Source organism: Nyctereutes procyonoides, unplaced genomic scaffold (genome assembly GCF_905146905.1).
Source record: "Nyctereutes procyonoides isolate TBG_1078 unplaced genomic scaffold, NYPRO_anot_genome, whole genome shotgun sequence".
NCBI classification, from domain to species: Eukaryota; Metazoa; Chordata; class Mammalia; order Carnivora; family Canidae; genus Nyctereutes; species Nyctereutes procyonoides.
The window spans coordinates 13337424-13362665 of NW_026575147.1; the positions used below are offsets into that span (position 1 = coordinate 13337424).

The 25242-nt window shown below is 42.6% G+C and overlaps 1 protein-coding gene across 1 annotated transcript in view; it reads right to left on the minus strand.

The window, feature by feature from the left end:
• The window catches only part of CASQ2 (calsequestrin 2), a 63374-nt gene that overhangs the window by 15152 nt on the left and 22980 nt on the right, over positions 1-25242 (minus strand). Inside the window, exons 2-7 of the mRNA XM_055312142.1 lie at positions 23558-23642; positions 20861-20961; positions 19135-19246; positions 13551-13624; positions 7619-7749; positions 5893-5938 (exon numbers count right to left, since the gene is read on the minus strand). Of these exons, the coding sequence (XP_055168117.1) occupies positions 5893-5938; positions 7619-7749; positions 13551-13624; positions 19135-19246; positions 20861-20961; positions 23558-23642 (549 nt within the window). The remainder of the gene's footprint in view (positions 1-5892; positions 5939-7618; positions 7750-13550; positions 13625-19134; positions 19247-20860; positions 20962-23557; positions 23643-25242) is intronic.

The window sequence follows — 25242 nt, forward strand, 5'->3', positions numbered from 1 at the left end:
AGGAAAAACATGAGTCTGGCTCATCAGGAGCCCGAGGGCAGCAAGCCCAGAAGCACAGCTCAGTAAATGCAACTGTTGTTTCAAGAATTCACCTCCAGCAACCAGCGGTTACAGGACAGTCTGAATGCTGCTGACAGATCCTGAAGCTGTCCCCAAGTTGGCAGCAGGTAGAATGAGGTAAATTAGGCCGTAGGTCTGTCCTGTCCATGCAAGAATCATATAGGAGCATAGGAGCAAAGGGTTTCTTCGTGAGCACGCCCCCTACTGGGGAACTGTGTAGTCAGAAGGGGCGCCTTCCTGGGGCGGAGGTGGGGGGGCTCCTGCTTGGGGCCAAGGCTGGCGGAAGGCCTCTAACGCATTTCTGAGATGTGGGAGGCTATGCAAAGAGCAAAGAGTGGATCTGGAGGCGAAGGGATGGCAGTAACAGGGTCACTGGGCAAGCAAGGGCATTCCATGTTTCTACATCCTGGACAGAAGGGACCATGCACCTGTGTCCCCTTTGCATCAATGCATCCTGCAAAAGGGAGAGCAGGAGCTTCGGAGGAGCCTCTGTAGGAGAAATGTGATTCCTCAAAAAACATGGAGAGGAGGATGTGTAAAAATGAGGCACCAGTGATGAACTGGAGTGAATACTGATTATTGCTGACCCCACAAAAGGGAGTCACTGGCCACCCTGGATGTCATATCAGAATCATCCTGTGGAAAAAACTCCAGGCATCTCAACCCTCCTATGATCCCCATTTCCATTTCAATTGATTTTAATGCTGGTGCAATCCTATCTAAATGCTAATTTTTCCCTTTGAGTTTGGAATGGACAAAACCTCCAAAAATTCTAAGGCAGATTAAATGGGAAATATTATTACTAAAAACAAGAGAGTGAGCACGGGCTTGGTGAGACGCTCTGGGGAATTGAATTTTACAGACAGATACGTGTGTGCGCGTGTGCATGCGTGTGCAGGTTTGTTACACAGATCCGACAGCAACCAGAAGGGGAGTCTGAGGTTTCACTGTTTTACATTTGCTATGATCACCCAACAGAATATCCTGATCAGTTCTCATTAGGCTTCCCTTCGTCTCTGTCTCCTGCCATCAGCGGGAAGTGAGCAGTGTTAACTCTGTGCAGCAGGCTTCACTTCTGTGCGCCCTTCTAGAATGCATCGGGAAATTGGTTTTGGAATTAAGAATCCATATTTGTTTGCTAAGAGGCTGCTCATCATATGGCTGTCACTCCACAGGCCTAAGATGGTGGCTGAATGGAGGGCTATAATCAAGGCTCAGAGTCAGCTCATAAACCTGTGCTGAACACTTGTAAGGAAGCAGGTGCATGCTGGGTGCCAGGTATTTTCAGTAATAAACTCACAAGGCAAGAATCCATGGGCAAGTGCACGAATCAGGGTTAGTCAGTGAGAATCCAATGTGCATGAGTGAGGAAGAGCCTAGCTCACCAGGCACTGGACTGACACCACTCAGGGGCTTTCTCTTGAACCTTTGCTTCGGATCACCCGTTTGACCTTTGAACCACATTGCCTTGGAAACTATCTTTCTAATAGCAGAAATCCATCCCTTCTCAACCAGATGGCAAGCACTCTGAGGGAAAGGATTATGCCTTCAAATAACACTGATGATTAAAATGGCCACCATAGCATCTGCCCCCTGCCGTTCTTTGTATCAGTACTTTGTAAGTACGTTATTTCTAAATCTCAGACAAAAGTCTTATTCCTATTTAGTGCTTAAAGAATCGAAGGGACTTATCTAAATGCTACAGAACTAGTGCGTGACATAACTGGGATTCAAGCCAGTTCTATCTGGCCTTGCGTGATTTTTCTCTCACTGAAAGGGTCCAGAATAAGCCACTGTGGCATAAAAATTATTTTGAGCCAAAAGCATATGAATCCCTGAATGCCTTGCCTTATCTACCTAAAAACAGAGCCTCCCAGAAGAACTTGGTTGTCATAAACCCCATCCCCAAGAGCCGCTCTGATTTCTCTTCTCAGACAGATATTATCACAGAACTAGCAAATCCCCCACCTATTCGCCAAAAGCCCATTTCTTTGGGAAAGATCCCAAAAAGACATTTGTCTTTCCATAAGTTCCCTTTCTCCACAACCTCCTAACAAGTCACTTGTTCTCCCAGAAGGTACCCCTTGCCTCTCCCATTTCCAGTTAAGATGGTGGATAAGTCCCTTCACATTTCCTTGTAAACGCCCTTGCATAATAAATAGGTCATTAAATCTGTCTCTTGCCCACGCCAATCTGTATTTTGTCAGTTTACTTTTCGGCCCTTCAGAACTGAACCTAAGAGGGTAGGAGAAACAATCTTCCTCCTTGACATCACCAATAGCAACAGAATGAATCTATTGTCCCCTATAGGGTTTGCAGATGTTTCAAACTCAGATTAATGACTCTTAAGTTAAAAGAGGCTGATGAGAAGGCCTGGGTGGCTCAGTCGGTTAAGCTTCTGCCTTCTGCTCAGGTCATGATCTTGGGGTCCTGAGCCCTGCATCAGGTTTCCTGCCCAGCAGGCAGTCTTCTTCTCCCTCTTCCTCTGCTCTTCTCACCACCCCACCCTGCTTCTGCTCTTTCTCTCTAAAATAAAATAAAATAAAATAAAATAAAATAAATCAAAACAATAAAATAAAATGGAGGCTGATAAGGTAAGCTGACTGAGCCCCAGATTCCCCCAAAGAGCTGGAGACTTAGGAATTACTTTGCTGAATACCCTACTCTGAATTCTCTTTCACTTTGTATGTCCATCTGTCATAGTATGAGCTATACTGGAGTGGCATTATATGTTTTGAGACTGTTTCATCTACTCAACCCTGAACTCCTAAGGACACAACAGCTATGTTCATTTTTATAACCCCTGTGCTTAGCACAATGTAATAGGTAATTAAATGCTCACTGACTTAAAAAAAAAAAAAGCATACAGTGATAAAAATCTTACACACTAGTTGAAAAAAAAAGAGAAAATATTAGAGATACCAAAAGGAAACCACACATCAGTTACCCACCAACCAGATATATTACCACTGTTCCTGTTTTGTTCTGTTTCCTTCCAGAGTCTGTTGATATTTGTTCTCTTGTTGAATGAAGCGATGTAAAGAAAAAAACATGCGCTTAAAACTACGGACTCCCTAGTGTGATGGAGCATCCCAGGGGCTTATCTGGAGGTTTCTGGCCCCCTTTTGGAAGTACTACTTTGTTACTGCCACAGAGAGAGGGTTATTCCCGAAAGCACTGCTGATTCCCATCCCTGTGGGCTTTTGGCCAGGACCCTGACCACTTGCCAGGCTGGAAAGCTGGTTGGAAGGTAAGGTGTCAAAGGGGGAGGACTGGTCAGCACTCAGTCTGGGTGACCACCCTGCCCCATCTTGACATTCTTTGAATGCTCTCTCTTTTTTTATTTTTTGGTTTTTTTAAAAAGATTTTTTATTTATTCTTTGAGTATTCTAAATAAATAAATAGCTATTCGATTTACACAAGGCAAGTATTGCATCACCAATTTCTTTAGCAATAATTAAGTATGTGTTTTTTATGGTTCGCTGCTTTAAGAACCTGCACAACTGGGGAAAGACAAAAGTCAATACTTGCTTTCACTCAACTTAGTTTTCCCATCTGATTTAAATATTTTGCAATGTCTGGGGAAGTGGGTGTTGAAGATCAAGATTTCCAAATTCATTAACTGGTCACTCTCCCCAGCTTCTATGGTTTGGTTTGCTGTGGCCAAGGAGCCGTGGAGATGCTGCTTTTCAGAGCAATGCTTTCCTATGTGGCAAAGGTGGATGGGGAAGGCACATGAAGCGACTCCCCAGAAATCCCTCTGACCAAATGATTCCTGCTTCTCCTTTGTAAGGATGGGAAGATGATCCTGTCTTCCTTCCTTAGTTGAAGACTTGGGACTGGTTAGGTCTGATTACAGCTTCTGGAGAAGTCATATGGGGATTCCATGATGGTGTTCATGGCCAAGATCAGATCCTGGGCCAGGAAAAAAAATTTTTTTGTGTGTGTAATATAAAGGACATTAGTGGGACACTGGTCAATTTGAACAAGGTCCATAGATGAAATGGAGTTTTACTGATTTCCTGATGAGTATACTGTGGTTATGAGAGACATTCCTTGTTTTTAGAAAATATCTGAAGTATGTAGGGGTTAGGGGAGTTGTGCCTGCTACTTACTCTCAAATAGTCCGGGGGTGGGGGGTGGGGTGGCGGACAGTAGGGAGAATGTTTATACCTATTATCTGTTAAGAACTGTGTGATCAAGCAAAGGAGGTAAAATGTTAACATTTAGGGAATCTGGTAAAGAGATCATGGAATTCTTTACATTATTTTTTGTAAGTCTGGAATTATTTTAAGTAAAAGGCAAAAATATCTTTTAAAAGGAATATTATTGAGGGGCGCCTGGATGGCTCAATTGGTTAAGTGTCTGCCTTTGGCTCAGGTCATGATCCCAGGATCCTGGGATTGAGCCCCAAGTCGGGCTCCCTGCTCTATGGAGAGTCTGCTTCTCCTTGCGCTCCTACTCATCCCCCACCCCACTTGTGTGCATGTGTGCTCTCTTTTTCTCTCTCTCAACTAAATAAATGAAATCTTAAAAAATTTTAAAACTAAGAGGAATATTATTTTTAAAGCACTGTTACACTCTTGTTATTTTTAAATCTAGTAACAAAGCCTTTTAAAGGTTAAATTTTTGGAAAGTTCAAATGTCAGGAAAGTATGTTGCCATTGTGCTGGGTTGTTCTTAAATAGTCCACTCCTCCAGACTGGATTACTTGCTCTTCAGTGTCTTTTGAAATGTTTGTTCTGCCTTCAGACGTACAAATAGGTTACCAGTAATAAGACATCAAGTGTCAAGTTACTCCATGGTTCTGTTCATCTGTCATTTTAGACTCTGAATCAAAGCATAAATAAATAAATATATGCTTCCATGTTAATTCTCCAGCCCCCCTCCCCCATCCCAGCCCTTGACAAAATGTTGCCTTATGGGAATATGGCTTACTCTAGGGAATTATATTGAAGGGAACACAAGATTTGGCTCCAAATGATGTAAATTTAAATCCCTAGATCTAATGCTTATTAGTTAGCTGGCCTGTAGTAATTAACTTAATCTGTATGATCACCAGTTTCCCCATGTAACATGAAGTTAAATAATACTTGTTCTACAACACTTTTTAACTGTTGAAACATCCAGGTTAAAAGGATACATGGACTGCTTTGAAAAAATGCTCCACAGGCTTTGGTTATCACTGGTTATGGAGTTTTGTATAAAGGCTGAGGTGGGGTGGCAGGTTGTATGTCTGTGACCCTCTCTCTACACTATTTGACCTGCTGACACATTGTCTATGACTTAGACCTGAGCACAATCTGACTCAGTGCCTTCCAGCACCTTGAGTTGTTGATATTTATGAAAACCACTAAGATCGATCGGCCACACACTTATCAGGTTCTGGGCTCTTTGCAACCTCTCATCCTTACAAAACGCCCTGATTTGAGAAGCAGAAACTAACTAAAGTTAGAAAGATAACATGACAATGTAAGACTTAGAGCTACCAGGTAGCAGATTCCAGATTTGAACCCAAGTCTATATGACTCCTTTCATTATGTTACCCTGGGTTTCTGGTGGCCAGGGAACAGAAGCCAGTAGTCATCGTGGGAAATAGACTCAGAGATGGAGCAGTTTTGCCTCATGGGTAGTACCAAAGAGGCTTAAATTAGATTCATGGAGAACTGGGCTTTAAATGAGTGTGATGTTATCCATGTTTCAAATATTCTGCCATCCAGACAGCCACTCTGGCAAAATAAAATGTGGTTGAAGTTTGAGGATTCAAAGGGGTACTCCTCTTGGGCAATATACTGGTGTCTACAAGGCAGAAAGAGTTTGCCACTTTCTTACCCATGTTTCAAACATGTCTTCTGGGCGTAGGCGACGTAGGGTGGGTCTGAAAAAAACAAAACAAAGATGAGTTTCCTTGAGTAGGGATTACCACAGCAGACACCGCAGCTTCAGCACAGTGAAATGTAAAATGCAATGCTGGTTCATTTGCAAGGACATGAAAAACGCTAGAAATCTCCCCTAAGGAGATGGAGCTGTTCTATCCTGATGCACCACACGGGGAGCTGGGTCTGAAGCTCCCAGCCTTTGCACAGACCCATTTGATCCAAGGATTATAAAGCCTAATTACAGTGGCGCCTGGGTGGCTCAGTCAGGCATGCGACTCTTGATTTCAGCTCAGGTCTTGATCTCATGGTTGTGAGTTCAAGCCCAGCATTGGGCTCCATGCTGAGTGCAGAGCCTACTTAAAGATATAAATAAATAAATAAATAAATAAATAAATAAATAAATAAATAAATAGATAGATAGATAGATAGATAGATAGATAGATAGATAGATAAAGTCTATTACAAACAGTGGGTCAGAGGGTGCAGGGTCACAGTGTATTCCCAGGGCAAGAAGCCATTTCCTTCCTCATAGACTGGGGCCACTCCTGAGAGCCCAGAGCAGACCCAGAATGAGGACACCTGGGAGCAAAAACAGAAGTCTTGGTTTTCCTGGACCAGAAATGCATTGTTTTATCATCAGGGGCATCAATCCAAAGCTCTTGAGGGATGTGTGGATGAACAGGTAAAACTATATTTTGCTCATGGTTTTATCTCCTTCTGAATGTTAGCAAAGCTGTGTCAAACTCATTGAGATTTGCTCCTCCAAATGCTGCCTCCCTGTCGGGTCCAGGACAACTGGGTGATAGAATCATTGTGCTTGTTCCAGGTTCCACAGACAACATGTGACCACGAGCTGGAGAGGGTGGGTGGTGTGGTGAGGTGGTGAACCCACCACCATGTTCAATGTTTCAATATTGTTCCTCCCTTAAAAGCAGGGGTCAACCAACCATAGCTGGTGGGCCAAATCCAGCCAGTGCCTCCTGTATTTATAAATAAACTTTTATTGTGATACAGCCACACCCATTTGTTTCCATATGGCCCACAGCTGCTCTCACACTACAATAGCAGAGTTTTGTATTGCGATAGAAACCATCTGGCCCGCAGAACCTGAAATATTTATTCTCTGGCCCTCTACAGGAAAAGTTTGCTGGTCCATGCTACAGCTACTCTAAGTGGTATCAAATATTCCTCCCCCAGAACTTCCATGTATAAAATGCTCATCCATGGCAAAGTTATGTAACTACTCTTGAGCCCAATTCCTTGATCCGTAAAACTGGGGTAATAATAATACTCTGTAATGTTAAATATTAGATAAAATAGCTTCTGTAAGCACCTAGCATTGTATTTGGCATATAAGAGGCTGTCACTAAATCTCTATTGTTATTATTGCAGAATTTGACTTGTAACTTACTTCAACTTGGAGGGGATCTGCTGATTGTGGGGAGGTGGTCTAACCCTGTTTGCAAACAGAGCCCCATACTCAGAAAAGGTAGCAATATCTCTGCCCAACTGATCAATGACCAACAAAGCCATACTACTGATTTCAGTTCTGCTGGGGTAGTAGCTGCAACTTGTTGCTCCTGAGAGGCTTAAAAATGTTAGGACTGAGAAATTCTTCTTCATCTTCCAGACACTATACCCCACCACCACCAGCCTCCCCTGCATGCCATCTGGGACACCTTTGGTGCTCCTTCACAAACTCCACAAGCTCCTCTTCTGTGTAAGGTTTGTCAGGGATGGCAATGGGCTCATCCATAAATGGCTCATAGAAGTCAACCTCATTCATCTTCAAGGACAATTTCTTTGCAACCTGTAACAATGAGAAATACGACAAGAGTTTCCTTGAATGCTAGTCTAGAGTAGCAGTGGGTTGCCCATCTATAAGGAGTGTGTGTGTTTTCTGGCAAAGATATGAGCATATACATGCAGTTTTAACATAAATGTAGAAGTGATAGAAACTCATTGCTGAAACCCTCACTGGACCAATCAAAAAAGGACAGACAGAAAGGAAAGACCCTATCTGGCAAATGGGGTCTAAGCAGGAACAGGGAGCAGTGGGAATGAAAAGTGTGAAATCTACTTGTACAATCATCATCAATCCACTGTATTTGCCAGGGCTGGAGGAAGAAGCAAATGTCAACAGAGCAAGCTCAGTGTTCTGGGATGTGTGGATTTAGCTGAACCAATTTTAGCACCAGCAATTGACAGAAACCATTTAAAGCTGACAAGTCCTCAAAATCAGAGATCAACCCATTAATCTGTCCTCGATCAGCTCCTAACCCCTACTTGTGATTTAGGCTGAAGCGCTGGCTCTGGGGTTATATCTCAGTACTGGGGCTTGTCTGATGGTTTCTCAGACTTTAGGAACTGCCCGCTTTGTTACCAGCCAGAAGGTGACCAACCACCCTGGTTTGTCCAGAGGGAAGCGGTGTCCCAGGATTCAAGTCCTTAGTGCTACAACTGGGAGAGTACCCAGCCAGCCAGGATGAGTTACTACTCACCCTACACCAGATACAAAGCTCAGGGAGAGCCAGCCTGTAGTCTGGAAGACATCTGCTCTCTTGATTAAAGTGGCCACATAGTCTCCTGTTGGGGCAGAACGGTTGCTGTGTTTGCCTGCAGAACTGCTGAGCTCAAATCTCTTTTTGTGAAATGATTTGAGAGGCCTGGAATGTGCAATGCTTTGTAGAAAACCAAATGCCATTCTCATTTTTTTTCTAGTTTGAGCTGTAGTCCAAGAAAGCACAGGGATGAACAGTGGTTCCCTTGAAACTGAGGAATTGCCTAAGAGCTGACGCCCTGTGGTGGTAACCAACGGTGCAGAGGCCCAGGGCGGCTGTGACTAATTGGGGACAGGGAGGAACTGGGTATTACATAAGCCGTTATACAAGGAAGGCCATTCTGAGCAAACACTGGTGTCCCTATGGCTTTTGTCATCAATTGCTATTAATTCCAGGTCACTATATTCCAAAAGACATTTCTTACAGTATGTCAGGGAAAGAAACTCCAGAAGCCTCTTCAGAGCTAAAGGAAACAGGACATGTTAAGAGCTATAGTCAATCAAAAGAGATTTATATGGTCATGTTGACTTGGTTTTAAGGGAAGTGTGGGTTTTTTCTTACTTTCCTCCCTCTTCTAGGGGATGGGGGTGGTGTGGATGATTCGGTGGGGAGTGTGGGAAGGAACTAGGAACTGCACAACCAGTGTCTGGGTTTCCACGCTGTTCTTCACAACACTGGGCCTCTCATAGTGGCTTTATTTTTTTTTCACTTTTTTTTCCATAGTGGCTTTATTTTATTATTTTATTTATTTATTTATTTATTTATTTATTTTTTCATAGTGGCTTTAAATGCCACTGGATTCTGGGTTTCTGACTTTACCTACTACATACTTTAGGAACCAGCAAACAGTGCTTAAATGAAGTGGGGAGTGACCAGATGAAGGAAAACAGTAATAGTAGCAAGAACACAGAGTGTTCACTCTGTGTCAGGCACTAGCACCAAATGCTTTCAGTACTTTATGAATCCTCTCTTGGATTGCTGAGGTAAGAGCCATTATTAATACTTATTTAACACAAAACGAACCGGAGACCCAATCGGTGTATGCAACTTATCAAGATCACATGTGGAGGAGATAGAGCCTGAATTCAAATCTAGGCAGTGGAATATTCTAAACTACCAACTTAATGGGTGCCTGGGGCGGAGGGGTGGGGTGCTCAGTCAGTTGAGTGTCTGCCTTTGGCTCAGGTCATGATCCTGGGGTCCTGGGATTGAGTCTCATGTTGGGCTCCCTGCTCCATGGGGAGCCTACTTCTTCCTCTGTCTTTGCCTCCTTCTTTCTCTCTCTGTCTCTCATGGGTAAATAAATAAAATCTAAAAAAAAAAAAAATGAAATAAAATAAAGTATCAACTGGAATTGTGATTTCTTTTCATTCTCAACTTTCAAAGTGTGTGTGTATGTGTGTGTAGGGGAAGGAGGGTCCTTGAATGCCAGCGTCTGGGTCTGCGATGTTAAGACCACAAATGTAAAGTTGGATTGTGATATTCTAAAGTTTAAGTCCTGGGGACCCTGCAAAAAATTCTCCAGAGGCCTATTCATTCTATTCTCACCACTACCACTGAGTGCCCTTGGCCTGTATCTCAGAGAAGCCCTTTCTTTCATTTTTTTTCAGTTGTATCTTGGTCAGTAAGCACGTCATCCTTAGCCTTCTGACTCTCTGGATCCATTTGATTCAGAGATGTTGTGAATTGATTTAGGATCTGGATGCAAAGACCATTGCTGGTCCCAAATGTACAGGCCAGGTAAAACTCCCCAGGGAACTCCCTGGGAATGCATGTTCCTGGGCCTGGTCACAACATAAAAAAATACAAATTTCTAGATGTGGGGCCTAGGAATCCATGATTTTAAAAGCTCTTTGGGAGGTACCAATATGGACAATGATTGGAAACTACTAACTCCCAAATCTACATCAGCAGCCCTGACATCTCAGCGCCTTAATGGTTCTCTAACTCATATATAGAATATAACATTTTTATTGGTTTGTTCCTCAGTAGCTTCTTCTCCTTAATTCTCTAATGTTTTCAGGAGCTTCACAGTCTTTGCTTTCTTGCAATCTTGTTATTTTTGAGACTTCTCTTGGCTTTCTCTCCGTTACCTCAACAGCGACCAAGTCCTCTTGTTATCTCCACTGTCTCCCAGTTGGCTTTTCATCTTTGGGACCCTGTTAGTGCCTCCTTGGCCCTGGCCTCTCCTGACTTCACATCTCTACAAAGCATTTCCCCTCCCCCTTGTCCCTCTGGGCTTCCCTAAGTCCCAACAAAAGGTTCTTCCTGCATCCTCTTCTGCACCAGCGCCCCCTGCTGGACACCACTAAGGCTTTCTTGGGCTCTGTCTCCCTCCCTCCCTTCCTCCCCGCAACTGACGGGTGCAACTTTTCAAGTCCCAAATGTCTCTGGGTCCTCTGACGGTGACTGCTCTTCTTTCCGTGTTCCATGTAGAAGTAGAAAGTGTGCCTCTCTCCCATTAAGTTATAAAATCCCACAAGGCTACATGAATGGGGGCACTTATGACTCAATGTCTTACAGAGTCTTGAGTGAAGAGGCTTCTGAGTTTTTAATTATAGCCTGACCTCACCTTCTTCATGGGCCACAGACATGAAGCCATATGGCTGGGCTGGGAGGCACGTCTGAAAACAGATGCTACTCTGAACTCAGCATTGGGCCACCCTTCTAAGAATTGAGGCTTTGTTGCTTGGCCAAGCCTGCCTGCCTGGTTCTGTTCTCTCAGAGGAGTTCTTATCCCCAGGAACCACCTCAGTCACTGCTGGCCTATCGTAACTGAACATCAGTGATGTTTTCAGTTTAGGCTGCCCTGTGCCTCCCCTTCTCTACTAAAATTGTCTCCCAAACTCCACTCTTCTGGGCTGATATGGCTGCTTTCTATGCACAACAGGACTAGCTAACATTTACTGAAAGCTTACCACGTGCCAGATGCCAGCTAAGCGCTTCACATATATTGTTTCTTTCTCTGGGGTACAGTGGTATAGAGCACTGAGTGACCTGTGATTATATCAAGCTTCACTACTCAACTCACTATGTGACCATGGGCAAATCATCTAATCTCTCGGTGCCTTGGTTTCATTCTCTGTAGATTGAGAAGACTAATCTGTCTTTTCCAGGCACATTGAGATGATTGAAAGAGCTATGTAAAGCTCTCAGCACAAAGCCTAGCATGTAAAAAGTACTTAACAAGTGATTGTTCTTATTGCTTTTGCTGTTTTTGCTCCAGATCTCTCTTGACTCAGGGGACACATGGATGGCTCAGTGGTTGAGCATCTTCCTTTGGCTCAGGGTATGATCCCAGGGTTCTGGGATCGAGTCCCACACTGGGTTCCCCACAGGGAGCCTGCTTCTCCCTCTGCCTTTGTCTCTGCCTCTCTCTGTGTGTCTCTCATGAATAGATAAAAATAAAATCTTTTAAAAAATTTAAAAAGATCTCCCTTGACTCTAAGCCAGCCTTAATTCAGGTAATTTTTCTTCAAGTTTAGATTACCTGATTACATTACCCAGATTCTAGACTTTCTTCTGTATTATTTTCAACACAGAATTTTTAGGCCAGGACCATATCCATAGAAGTGGTTCAATTTACATATTACCAGGATTGAATATAATCTCTTTTTGTAATACCCCTTCCCTGCTCCAGCACCTACAGGCTTCCTTTTGTTTTTCACAGAAAGCTTGAACTCCCCGTACTATAAAGGCCATGAGCCCCGCTCTCCAACTGCTGTACTCATCAGTAGGTCACCTTCTAAGGAACTTATACTTGAATGTGATTGGGATTTAGTCTGTCCTAGATTTATTTGTTCTAGTAAATATGGTGATTGAAGGTTTTTAGTTGGGGTGTGAGCGTGTATGTGTGTGTGCATGATAGAGTCATATGTGTGTAAGTGTGGATGTGTGAATGTGTGTACTGAATGTTATACAAGTGTGGGTCTGGGTTTGAGTGTGAGTGTGTGTGAGCAGGTAAATGTTATGTTCTTGGGTGTTGTATGTGTCCTGTTTGTTGTGTCCTTATGAGTGTTGTGTTTGTGTGTTGTGTGTTATGTATGTGTGCTCTGTTGTGTGTATTATATGTGTGTTGGTTGTTTTACATGTGTGTGAAGTATGCAGTTTTTTCATGTTATGTATGTCTCCTATATGAGTGTGGGTGTCTGTCAATGTGCCCTGAATCTCAAGGGCAGATACAGAGTCTTCTACTTAAGTGTGTGGTACGAAGGAAGGGGCATGGTTGTTGTGGGGCATAGACTGAGATCTCAGCACTACCATTAACTCACTAGAGACCTTGGATATTACTTAATCTTTCTAAATCTGTTTTGTCATATGGGACATGGGGCTTCTTGCCTCTCAAAGTTGTTTAAAGGATTAGAGGTCATATCTACACAATATATCAAGTTGTACCCAACACACAGAAAGCACTCAATAAATAGCGCCATTTTTGTCAGAACTCGAATTAGAGTGGAGTACTCTACCTAGAGTAGACCCCAAATAAATTACGCACTGATTAAAGGTCCCTCCTATATCATGATCTTTGGCTTACAATAGCACGTGCCACATCCAGAAAGAAAGAAAAATTGAACTGTAGAAGAGTACATTAATGACATTTCTTGAAGATATAGGCAACTATGGAAGCACTTCAGGCTTCAGATGACCAGTGGTCCTCCTCATTCCATCCCCCATCCTAACCCAATAGAAGGGGAGGTATGGAACCCTGGGGAGGGAGAGAATAGCTCTAAAGACAAGGAAGCAGTAACCAGTGTTCTGGCACACTCTGCTCACACACTGCCCATTCTTAGTGTTCAAGGCAGTTAAGAGTGGTTCACCAGTTTTCATTGGCTGTTTTCAGAAATACCCTAAGTTCATCTGAACTAATCATCTTTGCAGTCATCTCTCAATCAAAAGTGACTTACTGCAGTATTTCCGACACTTCTGGAGAAAGTGTTAGTGGATGGAGGATGGCAAACGTTTCTAAAATTTAAAAAAGGTACTAGAAATTTCAAATTTTAATTCTTTGTGCCTACAAAAGTATTCAAATTGGGATTTCATGGGTACTTACCCCTTTGTCAAAGGTAGCAAAAAATTTGATGTAAGGTTGGAAGTGTTCAGCTGCCTCCTCAAAAGCCTTATAATCTGGGAGAGAAAAAAAGATAAAAAAAAGAGAGAGACCTTTTCAAGATGTGCACTGAAGACATTTCTCTTTTTAAATAATGTAGAGAGAGTGGGGAGCCAATTAATCCTGACTGGGTAATTATCTAGTAGATATTATTTAGATAGAAAATTATTTAGTACTATTTAAACCCTTACAATTTCCCCCAAGGAGTTTAAATTAGCTGGTATTCAATTGAGCTAAAGAAGAACCCTTTACCACATTTTCATGAGTTTTTAGAAATTGGTAAACAGGAGGGAGTAAGTGAGGGAACTGAGAGAGAGAGAAAAAAAATAAAATATTTGATTCTACACCCAAGGAAAAAGTTCTTCCACTCAGACTCACCATTAGTTGTAAGTGTGCCTCTAGAGTGACCCTCTAGAGAGAGCACAGCTTATTATAAATGGCCACTAAATTGAGAAGAAAATCTACCTTAACAGGTAAAGTAACCTCAATCAAAAATGACATCATGAAAGTACTTGAACTTCTTAGCAGGAGTCCCTCTTTTGGTAAATCCTCATTTTTCTTTCCCTCTTTTTAAGTTTTCATTAACTTTATTCCGATCCCTTGAGAGGATGATTTAGAATCAATCAAGCTTATGCTTGATTCTGGTCCCAAACTTGAATCCAAACTGGTCAAGATAGACATGAGACACACGAGCATGGCCATGCTGTGCCTTACTACATCTTATCAGCTACCTGGGAAAGACACTGGTATTTTAGCCTTAAAGTGAGGGTGATGGGAATGTGAATGGTGATGGTGGTGGTGGTGGTGATATTGCATAACATTTATCATCCTGAAAGTTGGTGATCCTATGATTCATTCTTAAGAAGATTAACCTTTTCCCATTTTGTGGTATTCTCTCTCTTGATCATTAGAGGCATAAGCTTATGCTAGAGTTCCAGGAGCATGCAGAATTTTCTAATATTCAATCAAAAACATTCAAGACTAATACTGGCTCAGGGAACACCAAGATGAGTAAGACAAAGACACTGATCTTAAAGGCACACAGTTCAGAGAGGGTATGGATCTTTAAAGAACCACAGTGCAATGTGATAGTTGCTAGAATAGAGGTAAGTGCAAAAAAACACAGATGAGGAGGGTTGAAAATTTATAATGATGTCTGTATATACAGATACACATTCACACAAACTCATCCCCATAAAAGTAACTGGGTAGTCAGAAAATATATCCTATAGCCTGATAGTTGGGATAGAGAACTGAGTGGATGGGGAAGAAGGTGGGTGAGAAGTTTGGAAAATGAATAGAGAGAAGGTGGGAGAGAATGGAAGGGTTAAAGCCATACCTAAGTCATTTATGTGTATCCAGAGCTGCAGTGGGCTCCAATAGAATCCCCTGTATCCTCCCTCCCTGACCCCTTTGTTCCTGATGAATCTCTCCCTACCTCCTTGAACATCCTCCCCTGGAAAGGATGACCTACACCTGTGTCCAGAAAATTCCCTTATTCACCTGGGGAACCAGTGTATAGCCCTTTTAAGATGAAAAAGGGTAGAGCAAGGTAACTCCCCACGGTGGCACTTCAAACTGTGGTTGAGCCTTGAGCCTTGCCCAAACAGTGGTTGTCTTGTAGGGCACATGGTCTAATCTCCTGCTGCCTGATCTCATGTGATCCCAGGTTTTTCCTGCCCTCACGTCCTGCTCTGATGGTGACCAGCTCCTTCCTGGCTCTTCTAGTCTGACCCTCAGTTTCCCCTCCTGGAATAGGCTCCTGAAGACCCAGCCTTCAACCTCCAGCTTATTGCAGACTTACCTTAGCATTTCCTCATCTTTCTTCCCATCTCTCAGGGTTTTCCATACTGGATATTTCCCATCCCTAGCTCCAGATTTTTCCCAGTTTGGCATTCTTCACCATCAGCTGAGTTCCCTCAGAAATTTCCTGCCACCCTCTCTCAACACTGGCATCCAAAGCTACATGCTCAAGCCAGATGTGAACCTTTATGCCAGACTTTCTTGGAAGATGTAGCCACCCAGTTCTTCCAAGCCCTTTCTAATTTGATCCCAAATGTCTTAGGAGCCTTTTCTCCCAAGACCATTCCAGTCTACCCATGCATTAAAGCCCTCCAGTTCTCCACTGTGTCTCCATTATTCTTGCTCTAGAGGACAGGTTGGGATCATTTTCCAAAGCCAGTGCCTCTGTGCCATTAAACTTCCTGGACAAAACACCCTCACACTACAGCAGAAATACCGGATTCTTCACTGCTTCCCTGGGCACCTTACCAACTCCCTACCCATAGACCCCATGCTCTTTTGGAGGGCAAGAAGAAACAGAGAGACATGGATGCCTGAGAGAACATCATGATGCTTTTCAGTCCATGTGTGACAGCCAGGAGTATGTCACAACAGACATATATTTTTTGTGGTGATAAAATTTTCTAGGGATGCATGGATGGCTCCACGTTTGAGCATCTACCTTGGGCTCAGGACATGATCCCGGGGTCCTGGGATTGAGTCCCACATTGGGCTCCCTGTGGGGAGCTTCTACTTCTACTTCTGCCTATGTCTCTGCCTCTCTCTGTGTGTCTCTCATGAATAAATAAATAAAATCATAAACAAAACCCTTTCTACATGTTTTCTACAACCATTCAAAACTCTATAGTAGTTAATATTATATATGAAAGTAATTGTTCCTTCTATAAACTTCTTGTATCCTATAACAATTATTTTCTAAGATGTTGGCAAGCATGGCAGCTAGAGAGATCCTTGGAGAGGCAGCTCCCCTGACTTCCTGACTGGGTCTTTTTGTTGGTGTGATTGTGACTATATAGTCCAAGCTAGTTTGTCATCAGCGATGTTTTTTCAGTTTGTGACACACTGTAAAATATTCAGGGCTTTCTGTTTTGTTTTGATTTAATATACTCTAATGTTTGTATTGTCTACTAATATCAATGGAATGAATGTATGATTGCTATTTTTATCATTATCATCATCATCATCATCATCATCATCATCAGTATTACTAACATGATCTGGTAGTAGACCTTCCTAAAAACAAAGTCTGTCGTCAATTTAAAGATAATAATTCAGCATTAAAAAAGAGATTGACATGGCTCGCTGGTGATTTTATTACTTAACTCTTCAGAAAAACATGGTAAGACTAGTAGAGCTCTATCTGTGTATTCCTAAGGAAATGCCTTGATATTATTTTGAAATATATGGGAAATTTTGATTGCATTTGAAAACTATTCAGATTATCAAAGAATATTACAGTTTTCAATGAAAAGGAGAGTAATAGCCATGAGGGCTTAAAGAATGCTCACATATTTGAAGGACAACTTAGAGATTAGATTTCCTAAATTCTGTTCAGTGGGAAGAAAAGACCGCTTCTCAATCAAAGAAAAAGCAATGACTATTGCCCTGTCATTTGCTGTCATCCACATGTACAAGCAAAGTCTCTTGTTGACTGTGATGGTCAAGAAAAGATCATTTAAACTCTTCACCAGGAGTTGTATGTCATTATTTCAAAAGCTATAGCTTTAGAAGCAAGTACAACATTTTCCCCAAAAACTCTAAAAACATTTTATTTGGAAGATTTATACAATGCAATATTGATAACTTTTCTATTATCTTGTTTTATTATTATTGTTGTTGTTGTTGTTGTTAGTAGTGGTAGTAGATAAAGCAAAAGAATGTTTTGTTTTGTTTTTCCACTAAGTCCAAATCCCTTTTAGTTTACCCCATGGGTTATTCAAGCATCACCACATTTTGTGTGTGCCATGACTTAAAAAAGTACATAAAGTCTTTTTTTTATTTTTATTTATTTATGATAGTCACACACAGAGAGAGAGAGGCAGAGACACAGGCAGAGGGAGAAGCAGGCTCCATGTAGGAAGCCCGAGGGAGGACTCGATCCCGGGTCTCCAGGATCGCGCCCTGGGCCAAAGGCAGGCGCCAAACCGCTGCACCACCCAGGGATCCCAGTACATAAAGTCTTGAAAGTACAAAACAGTGTTTAAGTGTGTGAGCTATAAAGTCAGATTGCTAGGATTTAAATCTTGGCTCTAGGATTTATTCACTAGCTGTATGATAGTTAATTTAACTTTTTTGTTCTTTTCATTTCCTCCTCATCAAAATGCTGATAATATGGTAACTACTTTACAGGCTAGTAGTGAGGAAGAAGGCAAGGTATCTATATGGAGCTCCCGGCATAGGCCCTGGCACATGACATGTGTTTGATTAAGCGAAGCTGGTTTTGTCATTGGCTTAGTAGGGAGGATAGGAACCAGAAGATGTGCTCTTTATCCCAATCTTGGCCTTGCCTTGCTTGTTACCTGCTATCCTGAACTTAATGGAGGGGAAAGAGACAGAGGACGAAACAAATTGAGGGGTGGGACAGAAAAAAAAATAAAGAGAAATAGGAGGAAATTAAGGAGAAAGAAAAAGAGGGCAGGTGGAGCACGCCAGAGTAGTCAGCATCTATAAAAAACATAAAAATTGAAGTCACCCAAAGGAGGGCTGGGCAAACTTCTCTGGCTAGCCATCTCCCCCCAGCACACTTTTAAGGGGGGTAAGTAGAGGCTTTTATATAGCAAACAAGAAGACAGCTAAGTCTGGTCATGGGAGAAAGAAAATAGGCAGCTTGCTGGTGAGAAGACAAAGGGTGCCAGTTGGCAGATAGGGAAAGAAACAATTTCACAAATAAATTTCAAAATATTTTACAAATATTCTGGAGTTTCCAGAAACATCATGAGCAGCCCTCCTTTGCACGTCCTGCATGTACTAATGCTACTTTTACTCTCCTTCTCTCTAAAGCTGAACCTCCAGAAAAAAGCTTACCTCATCAAATCATGCTGCCAAAGTTGTTTAAAAAGACATACTCAAGGAATTAGCCTGCTTGGTCCCTCCTCTTCCTGACTCCCACACTCCACTCTCTCGCCTTCATATGGGTTGTGGTGATGCTATGATGCATTTCTGTGCCCACCCAAAACCTAGCCACAAAGTGTTCAAAGGGATTATACCCAAGGGCGAGGCTGTGCTATTGCAGGCAGCCTTGGTGGTCAGCTGTGGGGTTGGCCAGTAATTGTCCACATTGTGCTATGGCTGCTGAGCCCTGCCTACCCAAATTTTCCTCTTATTCTGTCCACGTGGCTGAGATGCTCTCCAACTGGTGGCCACAGGAGCTGCCAACATTAGAGAGAGAGCCCACTATTTGCCTATTTTAGAAGAGAGTCCCATTGGTAGGTGGGCAGGTGGAAAAAGGGGAGGAAGACTTTTCTCTCTTCTGTAAAACATTTACCGCTCCCCTGCCTCCCAAGACCAGAGAACATGGCCCAACCTTCATGCTCTTCCAGTATCCTTGCCTGCTTTGCATAATTTTTATAGATGTGTCCATTGTGTGGGTACAAGGAAGATTCTTCCTCTATTCCACCCAGCACAGGATATACTGATGGTCCATCCTCTTTACGAGCAACATTCTAACATATCTGGTTGGGAATCTATCCTTTAGACTCACAGGTGGGGCTCACAGACAACTTACACTCTGACTCCTCACTCTTGAAAAAGCCAATGAGTTTGATCTGGTCCTCAATGCGTTCAAAGGCTTGGACTTCGAGTTTGCTGTTGATGATCTCCACAGGATCTTCAATTAGCTGGAATGCCACACACACACACACACACGAAATATTTCCCAGTAAGAGAACCGTTCCTTCCTCAGTGAGAAACCAGGCCCACACGTAGGACACTTTGGCAGCAAGCTGTGGATCCCATCTTCCCCCAGTATGCCCAGCAGCAGAGCCTTCTGAGGAACTGGCTTAACTCAAGGGGTAGGCCGAGACTAGGCAAGTTCTACTTCTCTTGTCCATTATTGATTTAGGAATAGCATGTGACCCAATTCTGGCCAATGACTCTGTAGGGCAGATTTGCCCGAAAGCTTTAGGAAAGTTCTCCTTTCCTTTTAAGAGAACAGTGGAAGCCAGATCCTCTCCCCCACTTCACACCCCCACACACATTGGATATGAATGAGGAGATGTGACATGTCAACTCCAGTCACTGGTTATCTTATAGCCAACTTGAGAAGAGTCAGCTTGAGCAAAAACCACACATAAAGCATTACCTATGATTCATCAATAAGTCTAAAATCTGTACTCACTCTGCTCTTCTATTTGTGCTTTTTGGTTCAGGTGGTTGAGCATGATTTCTGTTCTGTGCATCTAAGAGCCTCCACTTAGCTGATAGAGATGGGACAGTGTCAGGCTTTTGTTGCCTCCCTCATTTTTTTTGAGGGCTTGCAGGTTTGAGTCCAGGAGAGAGCCAAGCAGAGTCTATGGGTGTTTTTTTGCAAAGGTGGCCTTCAACTCACTTCTGACTCACTCTCCCTGGGTTTTTGAGGCTGTGAGGAAAAGGCAACAGACCCTGTGCGCTAGCTGGTAGACAGGGAATCATCAGGAGGGATGTCATTTACCTGTACAGGAATCTGTTCAAAAGCAGTCAGCTTCACAGCTATTATTGAAAGTGTGCGTTTATCTATGGATAACATATTTTTATGGTGTTTGTTCCTCTATCTGCCTAAGCAGGTGGATCTAAGACCTCCATGCTGGGAGGGAGTGTGATATTGGGGGGCTCATTAGCCCCGTCTCTTTTTATTCTATTCTGAGGGTAACTCAACTGATTGTTACTGCATCTCCAGGTGATTATCCACCTCTCTTTCCCACTCTCTTAAACCCCCTTCCAGAAGTGCTGGAACAAAGCCAAGGGTATTTCAGGGCATGGTGGTGTATAATTGCTAAGAGAATTCATGGGTTACTACTACACTACACGATTCATAACCCTCTGGTCACTAATAAAACAGTTTCTAAGGTAACTTAAGGACTAGCTTCCCAGTAGAAGAAAATACCACTGTGGGGGCTCCTTGGTGGCTCCATGCTTGAGCATCTGCCTTCGGCTCAGGTTGTGATCCCAGGGTCCTGGGATTTAGTCCCTCATCGGGCCTCCCTGCGAGAAGCCTGCTTCTCCCTCTGCCTATGTATCTGCCTCTCTTTTTCTGTCTCTCATGAATAAATAAATAAAATCTTTAAAAAAAAAAAAAAGAAAGAAAGAAAACACCACTGTGAAATAGGCACTCCTTAGTTTTTTATGAAGCACGAGGAATTGGTCTTAGACTAGGACAGATTACCTAGCTTCTCTGTTCTTATTTTAGGATGCTACTTCCCCATACATTTGAACCCAAACAGCTCCATGCAGGGCCACTGTACATAAATGCTTACATCCAGGAGAAATTCCACCAAGACGTCAGCTGCAAACTCGCCATCAAACTCAATCGTGCGATCACCCTTAAGAACATACAGGCTTCCTTCTTCATCAAAACCTGGAAGAAACAAAGAGTCCCTGAGACAAGGTCATTCTGATGCAAGAAGAGCCATCCTGTGGGCTGAGGTCTGGCTCAGGATTCTTGGGTGACAGTGGGGTCAGGACCAGTGGAGCTAGCATTAAACTTAGGATCAGTTCCCTTGAAACCATGCCTGCAATGGGCTTCCGAAGTACACATTTAAATTGAAATAGTTAAGAACCACCAGCTCCACCTGGACTTTAACTTGAAAGAAAAATCTGTTCTCTACTCTACCACTGCTTTAATTTTCCAAAAATACTGCCAACCCTATTCTCCCTATCAAAAGTTTCACTGCCCCCTGCCCACTTGACTTCTTACCCAGGCATTCCAGTCCCTCTGCAACATAACGCCAATCCTGCCCTTCACAGGAAAAGTCACAGATGTTCTCCTGGTTGCCCAAATTTGGTCACTTCTACCCCTGTGCCCCCATCCTGGTCAGTTCCTTTGGGTCTCAGCTTAGGACTTATTTTTCCCAAGAAGGCCACCCTCTTGTCACTACTGCTCTTCTCTTGGTTCTATTTACAGTACTCACTGGAACAGAAAGCTCTCCAAAGGCAGCACCACTGTCACCTTGGTACCCCAGGACCTTTTACAGAGGCTGGACACATCAGGTACATCATAAATGTCTGTGGCCAGAACAAACAGCTTACTTTTCAATCATAGCTGAATTCTGCACATCTTCTTTTCCCACTTTGTTGATGATGCCACCAGGGAAGGTTCTACATCTTTTCTACCCTCCATTGCTCCTGGTGTAATGCTGTGTGCTTTAACAAATGTTTGCTGGAAAACAGTGTTTCCCCCCCAGGAATGCTAAATAACTGGGACTAGCATTTAGTCCAACTGCATGGCATCCTTAATTCCTTAGACTAATTGTTTTCGAGCTTTCTATTAGCTGGAGGATGCTTTCTCCAAATGAACTCTCTTGCAGAACCTCTAGGGAAAGGGAGGCTGGTCCACTGCCTGCTGTGTCCCATGCACCTCTGAAGAGCTCTGGTCATATCCCGGAGCACCATTTGTAAATCCAAAGGGCCAATGTACCAGGTTTCCTTGATGTCAGCAATGACCGATCATGAAGGTTACCTTCAGAACATCAGCCAGTGTTCTGATGTCGGATTTTGCTCTGAGTGAAATCAGGTAGGAGGCTTTTTCAGCATAGCCTGATGGAGATGAAACTCAGGCAAATGAAAGAGCAGGTGAAGATGAAGGAGCAGGTTCACAAACTATAATTGTCCTGTAAGCTCTAAGAACCAAATAGTCCAAAAGAACCTGCCTCAATTCCTCCAGGCTGAGCTTGGAGAAAAGTTCATGTAGATTTTTCAAGTTCTATCCATTGGGAGAATAACCACTGGTCCATTCTTTTGAAAGTTTGCCCAGCGTGTCCTCTCTAAATCTTTAGATCATGAGAACACTAGTATTTTCCTCTAACTAAATTTACTGGAAACTCTCCCAAATTCAGCTTCCCATGAAAACAATAGGAAAGAAAACTAGGGAATCAATTGGTTCTAGGAGAAGAGAAACAAGTCACTGAGTTGCTTTTGACTAGGGAAAGAGTTTAACATACCTTGTTTTCCTGCTCAAAGGAAAAAATATTCCTTAATTTGTCTCCAGGGAAAAAGATACCCCAGACATCCTTAATAATTCATTATCATTTTACAGTCATGAGTTCTTCTTAGTCTAATCTAAATACAGTCTTGTAAAATTTAATTCTTAAAAAAAAAAGCTGGTCTTCTTGAAAATAAAATAGAGAACAATTGTTTGTAATGCCCTAAGATAATGAACTTTCACGTACCTGATGCCACTACTAATCTTTTTTTTTTCCCTCTGTGTTTACTACTCCAAATCCAATTAACCTTTCTTCAAAGGTCCTGGTTTATAACCCTTTGCTCTTTTTAAATAGCCATTCTTCACTGGTCATGCAGAAAAGGCAAAATGGACAGTACACATGTGTGAGTGTTCAGAAAGCAGAGGAGCTACCCATACTCTCTCTCCTTGGGATTAGGGGTGTGAGAATCTGAAAACTCACTTGCACTTAAACATGATTTATTGACACAAGAGATCACAACATGCACTGCATGGTCACTTAACCATGCCTCATCTGAATCCTCCCTCTCGATCTTAATGATAATGCCCAGCTGGGGTTTAGCTTTACATTTAGAAACCACTGGGACCTCAGAGTCACTACTATTAATGCTATGTTGTGTTGGCTGCTTCAGCCAAGGGGTAAAGAAATAATAGGTGATGGAAGAAAGGATTTTTCTCTCCCCCAGAGAGATCACCACAGCAGTCAGATAAAAAGGTTAGGCTTTTAACCTTCTCTAGGAGCCAAAAAAGAAAGATTTAACTCTTTGGCATCAGTTTCTACAATGATACAAATATATATTAGATCATTCATGTGAAATAATTCACATGATACTGCTTTCACGAAACTCTTCCCCACCCAGGCCTAAGGTGTGCAGAGTCATTTTGTATTCATTTTAAAATAGTCCAGTCATCATGCATGAAGAAATTAAACTGTACTTTTCTTGCAAGACACATTGATTTTTTTCCCTGGTAGACCTCAAAAAGTCCCACTTACCCAGCTTCTTGGCAAGCTTGGCTTCTTTCTTGGCATCCACCATCACAAAGCCTATATCTTTATGCTCCAGGACCTGGGCGACAAGCTGAAGGGAAAGACAAGCTGGAGAGTAAGTAGGCCGAGGACAGAAAGATGGTAGAAAATGTCACAGGATGTATGATGTATGATGTATGATGTAATGACCAGAGGATTTGCCTCCATGTGTCCTGTTAATCTGACCAATTCTAGTGGCAACAAAGGGATTCCATGCTATTCTCCCAGGAGAAGGATTTAGCAGAATGCTGAGAACCAAACCAAAGAGAGAAAAATGTGAGGACCAGACCTAAGACATAGGATTTGGAAGAATATATCCACTGTCCTACACTTTCCTCTGGGTAGATAAATTTAAATTGCGGGAGAGAAGAATCCAAAAGGAAGCAAAGAGTATTTGGATGGCTGTGGATACATGACAAGGGGTCCAAAGCCCTTCCCTAGCCACCAACTGGACCTGGAGTCACGTGGGGACACAAGAGACCACAACGTGCACTGTGTGGTCACTTAACCATGCACCATCAAATCCTCTGTTTCATCCTTGATACAGCTGAGGGATGCCAGAAAAGCTGAGGAAACTTAAAACAAAGGAGACCCGTGTCCCCAGTGCCCAGGCATAGTCCTCGAGCTCCTCCAGCCCCTCGGCTTGTGGAGTGGGAATATCCACTGGGTGTGTCTGCCAAATAGACCCAAGATGGTCTTTGAAGTTTTCCCGCAGCCCACTGGGAGAAATAACTAGTGGAGCACTGGAATGGAACCATCAGCCACAAAAGCGAAGAGGATAGAGCAGTGTCCTAGGTGGACAGATGGCTGGATGCTACTCTGGGTAGACACCAGAACAGATGATGACTCCAAACCCGGGACTGGCATCATGTTAACCCTCCTGAAACTCACATCTAAGGAAACAGGGAGGTCCCGCCCTCTGATGAATGGGGGCTTAAACAGAAACAGTGCAGAAGCTATCAGAGAGATCATGAAATATTAAATTTACTTTTCTTTAAACTTTTTTAAAAGGATAATTAGAGATTAACATGTAATTCTAAGAAATAATACAGAGATCTCTTGTACATTTCACCCTGTTTCCTCCAAAGTAACACCTTGTGAAACTGTACAATATCACAAACTAGACATTGGCATTGATGTGGTCAAGATACGGAATATTTCCATAATCACAAGGACCCCTCATGTTATCCCTTTATAGTCACATCTGCTTGCTCCCACTCCCATTCCCTTCCTAAAGAGATTTCTATAACCTTTTCATTTCAAGAATATTACATAAGTTGAACCATACAGTATGTAACCTTTTGGGATTTGTTTCTTAATTCATCATATTTCTCTGGAGATTCATCGAGATTTTTGTGTAGAGAAAAAGACCATCTTTTTAAAAATTGCAGAGCAGTATTTCCATGGTATGGAGGTACGTAGAGTTTGGTCAATTATTCATCCATGGAAGGACATCTAGGTTGTTTAAAGTTTTTGACTATCATGAACAAAGCTCCTACAAACATTAATGTACAGATGTTTTGTGAAGGTTAGTTTTCATTATTCTAGGAAACATGCTCAGGAGTGTGATTGCTGAATAAAGTAATTGCATGTTTAATGTTTAAGGAAACCGCAAAACTGTCTTCCTGAGTAGCTGGTTATTGCACTCCCAC